The sequence below is a fragment of the Diachasma alloeum genome, unplaced genomic scaffold (assembly GCF_001412515.2).
Source record: "Diachasma alloeum isolate Michigan unplaced genomic scaffold, Dall2.0 Dall_scaffold_00210, whole genome shotgun sequence".
Classification (NCBI taxonomy): Eukaryota; Metazoa; Arthropoda; class Insecta; order Hymenoptera; family Braconidae; genus Diachasma; species Diachasma alloeum.
In genome coordinates this window covers 1184685-1194638 of record NW_021680375.1, presented here as the reverse complement: position 1 = coordinate 1194638, position 9954 = coordinate 1184685, and the positions used below count along the sequence as shown (strand labels likewise).

Sequence of the window (9954 nt, the reverse complement as noted above, 5' to 3'; positions counted from 1 at the left end):
GAGAGCCTTTTTTGTAGAGCGTAAAATTCCCCACAAAAAATATTTAATGACATTTTCCTCTCAACTCCATGATTACGGAGATAATTGACGTTTAATTACCGAATCTCCGAAATTGAAACTGAGATTTATGTAATTACGCAATTATCTTGGTAGCTAGAGAGTTTAGAGAAAAATGTGTCGAACGTTTTTTGTCGGAAATTTTCCCCTCTACAAAAAAGGCTTAATGAGTTTTCCTCGCAGAATCGATATTTACTGAGATAATTACGGTTTTTTGGATGATTGAGGGTGAATTCCTCTCGCAGTAAACTTCGGACATTTTCGAGGCTCTCCGGGGATTCCCGAGGCTCCCCGACGACGGGAGGATGTCCCCCTCAATCCGGAGTTGATCGGATGCTCCCCCACATTATTCACGCCTGCTCGTCCCTCATTCTCTGGAATACCTCAGCGAATAGTTCAATTTTCCGTGATTTTTGCTCATTCGACCCCTAATTTTTCAGTTGATCGATGTTTTAGAGCAATTGAAACTATTTTTCGTCGATAGGAAGATTATTTTCGCGATGTCGAGCGTGGCCAGAGGGAAAAGATCGTCTGCGAAGCTCAAGGTGAGTAGAACACGCCGTATGGGGACCTCTTGCCACCTGTCGATCCTTTGTTGTTGATTTTTTTTTATTTTAGAAATGTCACTTTTTTTTGGGGGCTCTTGGGTGTTTCCTGTCGGCGGAGGGTGGTTATAAGAATGAGAGAGAGGGTGAAGTACTGTCAGAGGGTAATGAGGACAGGAAGAGGTTAACCGATGGTTCGCGAAGTTGAACAACAGCGTTCTCCGGATTTCCCAGGATTTTCAAAAAAAAATTTTATTTATTTTTGTTGCCTCAAGGAATTATTCATCAGTTTCCTTGGATTTTTGTTGTGACTCAGAGGAATGACGCGTTTGAATGGATTCTCATTTGGAAATTGCCCATTCAGTTAAAAAATATTCTCAATCATATGGGAGTAGTAATTCATTAATTGTGAGTGAAGATTCATTTAGTTATTGATTTATTTTGTTTCGGACGTTTGCTGACTGCTAAATAGTAATTAGTGATGAATATTCGGAGTAGTAATTTATTCTGTGCTGTTTATTTTATTTATAAAAATAAATAGAACATTCTGTTTCCCATTCTGGTCCATTTGTTTTATTCATTTCGGCAACATTTTCAATTATATAAAATAGCTGGTGTGCCCGGTGTTGCCTGGGCAACTGTTTTTTTCTACTTCTTATTTTTGAATTAACAATAATTTTTCAATTAATTTTTTGGTGGTTTATACGGGTTAGAAATGAAAGTAAAAATCAGTAGCTTTACAATTTCTGTAAAATTTATTTTATGACTCATTCTTAAGTATTTCTATAACAGAATCATAAATTTAAGTAATTGGGTTCTCGAATTCGCTTCAAATTTCTAGAAACTTGGTGAATTCTCCCGAATTTTCTAGAAATTTCTTGGATTCTGTAAAAATTTCTGAAAACTTCTCGAATTCCCGTGAAATTTTTATAAACTTCTCGAATTCGTTCGAAATTTCTACAGGCTTCTTGTATTCCCTCGAATTTTCTACCAATTCCTTGAATTCTATCGAAACTTCTGGAAATTTCTCGAATTCTCGCGGAATTTCTAGATTAATAATTCGTTAATTTCAAATAAAGGATTGTTAAATATCGATAAATTCATTCTCTCTGTCTAAACAATGATTACATTTCTAACTAATAAAGTCTACTCATTTTATGTGAATTAAAACACAAATAAAAGTCAACTTTGAGTTGTAATTTCTCTAACCACAGCTCGAGTAATTGATCCATTTTTCTTCATGACGTTTTCTGACTCCAAATACGTAATTAGTCATGAATATTTCAAATAATAATTCAAATAGTATTTCGCCTAGCTCTGGCATGAATGAAAGAAGAATGATATTGATGAGAAAACTTGTGACTTTGAATCATGTTTTCACTTTTTTTTGCAGACGATGGGACAAGAGGACGAATTCCTGAGTAGAATAACGAAATCTCTGTATTATTCGAAGCTGCCGATGACTGATAGGCTGAGTTTGCCAGTAACTGGTATGAATTTATTCATTGAGTTTTATTTGCGTACTAGGGGGCTTCGCCCCCTTTTCGCTCTGCATGAGCCCCATTTGCTCCCAATATGACCTGCATTGAACCCCATATGATCCGCATATCACCCCACATGATCCTTATTCTGACCTTGTGACTCTTGGTTTCGAGTCTTAATTTTTTGTCTTATTTCTACAAGATCTATGCGCGCGCTCTCGCGCGTGCTGATCTATTCATTTGTTGAAATGAAGAAATGGTATTCATTAAATTTCATTTTCTCATGAATACCTTATAAATATTGATAATAAATCAAAGAGAATTCGACTAATGATTGAAGTGAATAGCGAAGTAGAGTAAAAAAATCTATAAAGAATTTTTCATTTTCAATTAATTATCTTCAATTTTTTTAAATAATCGGTCTCCATAAAAGCACAGAATTTATTAATTTCACCGATAATATATATACATGTGAAATATATATATATATTATATATATATGACGTGAAAAAAAATTTACCTCTGAAGAATTTGAAATTATGTCACTGAGGAATTTAAAAATGCCGCGTGCTTTTTTTGTGAATAACTTCGTGTCACATATTGACCAATCAGAATTAAGGATTAGTGGTCAGGCAGTTTCGAGATATTTCGATATGAAACAACTTTACGTTTCTTTCATCTTTAGTAAAATAGGATTTCTATCGCCAGAGTTCGTTTATAATTTATACTAGGGGGCTACGTCCCCTGCTCGCTCCGCACGCCAACCCCCCTACGAACCCCATGACCCTGGTTTGGACCTTTATTCGCACCCCAGTGACCCTTATTTCGACCCTTGATTTTGGAGTTTTAATTTCAAGTACCAAATTTTCATCAGCAGAAGTCGATTTGAATTGTTATCATATAGAGAGATATTTTGAGCCTTGTGACCCATAATCTCACCTTCGGGAACCTTATTTTCACCCTCGTGACCTTTAATCTGACCCTTGGGACCCTTATTTGGATCCTTAATCTTACCTTCATAACAACCCTCGTTACCCGTATTTTTACCTTGAGGAGCTTTATATTCTGACCTGTGGTTTGCAACCCCCATGACCCTTAATCTGATCCTTGTGATCCTTAATCTGATCTTTATTTAGACCCTCATTCTGATCCTCGTGACCTTTAATCTGATTCTTGTGACCCTTAATCTTGTGTTAATTTTGTGATCCTTAATCTGAACCTTATTCTGGCCCTTGTGACTTTTAGTCTGACCCTTGTGACCTTTAATCTGACCCTTGGGATCCTTAATCTGACCTTCATAACAACCCTCGTTACCCGTATTTTGACCTTGGGGACCTTTATATTCTGACCTGTGGTTTTTAACCCCCATGACCCTTCTTTCGACCCTTACTCTGATCCTTGTGACCCTTAATCTGATCCTTATTTAGACCCTTATTCTGGCCCTCGTAACCTTTAATCTGATTCTTGTGACCCTTTATCTTGTGTTAATCCTGTGACCTTTAATCTGCCCCTTGGGACCCTTATATGGATCCTTAATCTGACCTTCATAACAACCCTCGTTAGCCGTATTTTGACCTTGGGGACCTTTATATTCTGACCTGTGGTTTTTAACCCCCATGACCCTTCTTTCGACCCTTAATCTGATCCTTATTTAGACCCTTATTCTGATCCTCGTAACCTTTAATCTGATTCTTGTGACCCTTAATCTTGTGTTAATCTTGTGACCTTTAATCTGACCTTCATAACAACCCTCTTTACCCGTATTTTGACCTTGGAGACCTTCATATTCTGACCTGTGGTTTTTAACCCCCATGACCCTTGTTTCGATCCTTACTCTAACCCTTAATCTGATCCTTGTGCCCCTTAATCTTGTGTTAATCTTGTGACCCTTATTCTGACCCTTGCGACGTTTACTCTGACCATCGTGACCCTTAATCTGACCCTTATGACCCTTATTTTGACCCTTGCGATCCTTAATTTTAGAGGCTTAATTTCGAGCACCAAATTTTTATCATCAGAAGTCCATTTGTATTTTTATAATACAGAGAGATAGAGATAAGCCTTAGAAAACTCCTTTCATCGTAGGGTCAAAACCATATACAGTACATTCAACGGTACAGTTGACCTCCTTGAATCCTCAATATCTTCTGACCCATCGGTATGAATTCAGCAAATCAAATCTTATTTAGGAGCCTTACAACCTCTCAATTTTTATACTCAAATGATGCAAATTGAGTACAACAGTGATTAGATTGCTTCGAATTCATGTTTTCGTTTAAAAAAAATGTACAGATTGGAATGACTCTGATAGATTAATCTTCCTTCACAATTTAAAGGTTATTTATATACAGTTTAATATAAATTCCCCGGATTCTTATCCAAATTATGAGAATGAGATAATTGAAGTATTATGTAATTTTTTTCGAACTTGAGTGGCTCTAGAAGAAAAAATCAGGAGAAAATTTTTAGGTGGCAAAATTTCGTTATTATCCAGACGTAATGTACGAAATTAATTCTTTTATCTTTCGTAATCAAACCACACTTATTCTTGGCAATTAGTTACGCAACTGCGATGTTTACCGGAATTAATCACAACTCACGATGAATTGTAAACATTTCAACACTTTCTCGACAATCTGGGAGTTTTGATAACTGGGAGATAACTCCACCGATTTAATCCTGATGAATGAAACGGACAAATAGTTTTTTCCATGGGTAATTTTGAAAGAAAATATTAAAAAACACTTTTTGTTGGATTCTTCGCCATTTAGAAATGAAAATCCCTCGACAATTTTCCTCTGAAGTATTTGGTTTTCAAGGTAAATGGAGAATACGGGAAACAATTAAATGTCATGAGTCATGCTAATTATTCGTTAGTTATTGTAGTTACCTTCGTAATGAGTTGTTTTGAACAAAAATTTCCAAGAGACTTTCTGTTGGAAATTTCCCGAATGAGAAGAGAAGTTTTTTGTAAACATTTCAACACTTTGTCGACAATCTGGGAGTTTTGATAACTGGGAGATAACTCCACCGATTTAATCCTGATGAATGAAGCGGACAAATAGTTTTTTCCATGGGTAATTTTGAAAGAAAATATTAAAAAACACTTTTTGTTGGATTCTTCGCCATTTAGAAATGAAAATCCCTCGACAATTTTCCTCTGAAGTATTTGGTTTTCAAGGTAAATGGAGAATACGGGAAACAATTAAATGTCATGAGTCATGCTAATTATTCGTTAGTTATTGTAGTTACCTTCGTAATGAGTTGTTTTGAACAAAAATTTCCAAGAGACTTTCTGTTGGAAATTTCCCGAATGAGAAGAGAAGTTTTTTGTAAACATTTCAACACTTTGTCGACAATCTGGGAGTTTTGATAACTGGGAGATAACTCTACCGATTTAATCCTGATGAATGAAGCGGACAAATAGTTTTTTCCATGAGTAATTTTGAAAGAAAATATTAAAAAACACTTTTTGTTGGATTCTTCGCCATTTAGAAATGAAAATCCCTCGACAATTTTCCTCTGAAGTATTTGGTTTTCAAGATAAATGGAGAATACGGGAAACAATTATATGTCATGAGTCATGTTAATTATTCGTTAGTTATTGTAGTTACCTTCGTAATGAGTTGTTTTGAACAAAAATTTCCAAGAGACTTTCTGTTGGAAATCTCCCGAATGAAAAGAAAAACATTTTAACATGTCCCTCTAGAATCAATAGTTCACAAGAATCCATATTAACCAAAATGTCAAATTCGATTTTTTATTTTTTTTCGCCTTTTTTGATACATAATTTCCTAAGCTATAAAAAAGGTTTTCTGATATTTTTTATTTTAAATTGAGAGTTCTCAAAAATAATTACATAATTAAGAAAATTGTCAAGATTAATTCAATAGGTTTTTTGGATTTTGTTGCAATAAAAATGAGAGGAGAAAACGTCAAGGGGCTTTTTTGAAGAAAATCTGCTCCTCCTTAAGACATATTTATTGTTTTTTCCTCCCAAAATCACTGATTATCAAAATTAATTAACATTACACCTTCACAGCTGCTCACAGTTGATTGAATGTTTTTTATATAGAATTCGCAGCTGAATTATTTTCCGAAGTCAAAAGTGGTTGCACCCTTGAGAGATTGGACGTCGAGGAGGCCAGTAGAATCTCCAGAAACGCCTGCGTCTCCCCCTGCTCCTTCGTCCTGGCTCTTCTGTATTTGGAACGTTTAAAAGACTGCAATCCTGAGTACCTGTACAAAGTTGCACCATCTGAGCTCTTCCTCGTGTCTCTGGTAATTGTTCCCCCTTGAAGAATCATCAGGACTTCACAAATGTTTTCGATTTTTTTTAAACATAAATTCTTTGACCTCAGATGATTGCGAGTAAATTTCTTAACGACGATGGCGAGGAGGACGAAGTATTCAACACTGAATGGGCACAATCTGGGGATTTAACTGTACCACATATGAATAGACTGGAAAAAGAATTCTTGACTGCAATCGTGAGTACTAAATCGAAAGAATTTCACTCTTTTTTTTCTCTCTAAAAATCAGAGAAAGATGTTTCAAAATGGGGACCTTACATGATTTTTTAAAAATTATTTAATCTCATGTTTCTCAAACAATTGTCCTGCGTCGAATTTTCATGAAGCCCGTCTACCAAACAAAAGAGAATTGAATATCATTCTATGAAATGTGAATAAATGAATCATAATTGTCCAAATCATTTAGGTCAGAGGAGAATAGAATAATTCTACTTTCGTAATATTGCGTTAATTAAGGTTTTTTTCGAACAAAGTTGATTAAAATTAATAGCTAGAATTAAGAGATTATCTCACATATTTGACGTTAAGGACAGGAGAATCTGAATGCAATACAGTGAAAATGGTGATCGATTTTTTCTCTTTGAACAAATAATATTAATATCCAAATAAAAAATTTCGGATGTGAATAAAAAGACACTGTGACTCAATTTTCCAAATGAAATTTTAATTTTTAATTTGGTGCTGAAAACACGAGATGACAATGTTCTAAGCGCGGAATTATATTGATGAGATGAACAACAGATTAATTGAATTACCGTGTGAACTAACTGAAAATTGATAACAATGTGGGCACGCACTTTTACCAGAGTATCAACAAACATTGAATTCCAGAAATTCACACTCTAAAGTGTGTTCTAGAAGGAATTGAATTGTAATTACGATTAAAATCTTGAACATGAGCAAATAATTTATTGTGATATGAAAATTTAACAGCTGATAAATTGGGACCTGTGATTCTCATCGGTCGTATTGCTTTTAGCAATAAGAAAGATTATAAACAATTGTTTGAAAAGAGGAATACTCAATCTGAGAGGAAAAAAGGCATGATAAAAGGGCAGTCACGACGGGGTTACCCCACACTGAGAGAAAAAGTCTTGTTTGGGCCAACAAAATCGCTAGTTGGAAATTTCCAAAAAAGAATTTCTTTAGTTCGAATTTAAAAGTCTTAAACATGAATAATTGTTCTGCTTTCGACAGCAACGAAATATTTGGCGCAAGAGGCGGATAATTCACACCAGACGGTGCCTTTTCAGGATGAAAATATCTCATACAGAGGAAAATTTATCAACAAATATTTAATCCCCAAGTTACAAGATTGCTGTCCTATCATTATTGTTTCATTTAAGGGTTCATTTGTTGTCTGTGATTATTAGACAGCCGACACGAAAAACTACTATCCCTTGTTTCGCATAAAACAAAGATTTTTCGGGAGGAAAATACGTATGGGATTATCGAATAACGAAGGAGTAGTGCGAGAAAATTTGCAAAAGTCTGCAATTATTTTTGATCTACTAAATCAATTTTTGCGACAAAAATTTTTCATTCCAGCGCACCCTCTGCATATTTGGCCCAAAAAATCCTTTTTTGATAATTTTCAAAAAACTATTTTCTTGGCACAAGTAAGACTTGTTTGAGAACTTTGTCGTTTTTCTCTCAGTGTACTTTTTGGATTTTCTATGGCGCTAACAAAGCAGATGAACATTTTGAGCTCTTCTTCCTTTTTAATTTCAGAATTGGGAAATATTTGTTCATAACGACCAATTCTGGGATCGCCTGAGAAAACTAGAGAAGGACGTGGCCTACAAGGAAGGGAAGAAGCGAGGCTGGTTCTCCTACCAAGAGCTCTCGTGCCTCATTGAGACGATAAGAATAACAGCAATTGTCCAGGCACTCGTCAGCATCTCCTCTGTGTGCCTGGCAGCCTACACAGCAGGTGTCGTCACCCTCCTGGGGTCTGCCCTCATCGCCAGCCACGTCCCAGGGACCTCTCTGGCCCCCAGAACCTCCACTCTCTCCCTAAACGCAACGAAATCATCAGGAATTGCCCCAGATCCTGAAAATTCTCACGACAATTCGAACGATTTAGATCGGTTCCCTGAGGATTTGAAGGGCCTGATGGACTTCAGAGGTAACTTCACGACTCCTGGACATTATTATAAACATTCTGAGGCCCAGAACGACTCCTGGCACTGGTGGCTGTCCTCATTGAGCAACTGGCTCCCAGAATATTCAGAAAATAACAAGAATCAGCTGAAGAAAATTGCAATTCCGTTGCAAAATCCTGTGGGATCTTTTGTTACGAATTCTCAGGTGCTCATTGGTGATCACAAGTCATGGAACGATTTTGTCACTGAGATCAACTGGAAGGAAACACTCAAGGAGGGCCTCCAGGGCTCCAGCTCGTGGCAGTATTACGTGGAATTGGTCTCGAAAATTTCTATCGGAGGATGAGACCGAGGGATGAGAAAATCATGGCTAATGAGGGGTGTAGGAGCATTTTTTATCATGAAAATGTAAAAAATATATTTTTTGTACTAATGCATTGAGCTGAGGAGATGTGAAGAGCGACTAACAAGTAGTTTCGTTTTTTATTTATCTTGAGAGTGAATATTTTAGGACTCTGATTATTTGAGAGTAATAAAGTTGTAATTGGGAAAATTTGTGGCTTGAGATTTTTGGGGGTTGAACCCTGTTTTTTTCTTGATGGCGATGTTTTTTTTATAGTTGTATTTTATTCAATTACAGGGTGTTCATCTGGAAGTTTCAACAAAATTCCCTGACTTTTCCCAGTCACATTGATGAAATTTCCTGAGCATAGAAAACGTCTTTTTGAATGAAAAAATGTTAAAATGAGGATCACCGGACGTTGATAATCAATGAGCAATAAATGGATCCACGCACATTAACTCCGTTGCCGAATGAAATTGAAAGGCAGAATGCCTTTCAATTCTCAAAACACTGAGTTCCCAGTCTCGTCCCACGGGAAAATGTGAACATCCCACTTTTCTAAATAAATATGAAATCAAATTCCAGGACAATGTTTTTTGTGAACAGACCAATTCCCAAAAATTTGGGGAGTTGGAGAAAACAAGTTTCAAATTTTAAAATTCCAGAAAGTTATAATTCCTTGACTTTTCTCTGACATTTCCAATTCAGTCAAATTCACTGACAATTGCCGGTTTTCCAGATTTCCGAAATTCAGAATTTATGGATTTGATTACATATTTTCGAAAAGATTTTGTTTCGGGAATGAACAATTAGTAAAGTGGTAAACGGAGTGGCAAGTCGACTTATCTCCCAGTTGAGTTTTTGAGGAATAATTGCAAATCTAAGGGAGATAGCGAAATTTACGTAGTTACATTTGTTGTAGCACTCAATCGGCTCCACAAAAAAGGTTATTACAAAAATTGTGCTATCTCCCTTAGATTCCGAGATATTGATTGAAAACTCGTCAATAGTCAAAACTGACTCATCTCCTTTTACCACTTCGCTACTGAATTGATGGAGAATGTCAGAAAATGTTTTCAATGACAATTTTGGAATCTCCAAAAGGTCTTC

General features: G+C 35.9%; 1 protein-coding gene across 2 annotated transcripts; it reads left to right on the top strand.

The window, feature by feature from the left end:
• The first annotated feature begins 382 nt into the window (after nt 1-382).
• LOC107036598 (protein CNPPD1) lies at nt 383-9048 on the top strand. 2 transcript variants are annotated; one of them, XM_015254655.1, is made up of 5 exons: nt 383-602; nt 1996-2092; nt 6159-6364; nt 6445-6573; nt 8128-9048. In XM_015254655.1, the coding sequence occupies exons 1-5, from the start codon at nt 558-560 to the stop codon at nt 8845-8847; spliced, it is 1197 nt and encodes a 398-aa protein (XP_015110141.1). In that variant the 5' UTR covers nt 383-557; the 3' UTR covers nt 8848-9048. The 2 variants fall into 2 exon arrangements, with proteins under 2 accessions (XP_015110141.1, XP_015110142.1); XM_015254656.1 differs by lacking the exons at nt 383-602; nt 1996-2092 and adding an exon at nt 4968-5160.
• Nucleotides 9049-9954: the final 906 nt, after the last annotated feature.

What these genes read in the sequence shown, in the direction of transcription:
- LOC107036598 (XM_015254655.1), top strand. Translation starts at nt 558, where the DNA reads ATGTCGAGCGTGGCCAGAGGGAAAAGATCGTCTGCGAAGCTCAAG. An exon ending in GATCGTCTGCGAAGCTCAAG is followed by an intron (nt 603 to 1,995) that starts GTGAGTAGAACA and finishes TTTTTTTTGCAG; the next exon opens with ACGATGGGACAAGAGGACGA. An exon ending in AGCTCTTCCTCGTGTCTCTG is followed by an intron (nt 6,365 to 6,444) that starts GTAATTGTTCCC and finishes CTTTGACCTCAG; the next exon opens with ATGATTGCGAGTAAATTTCT.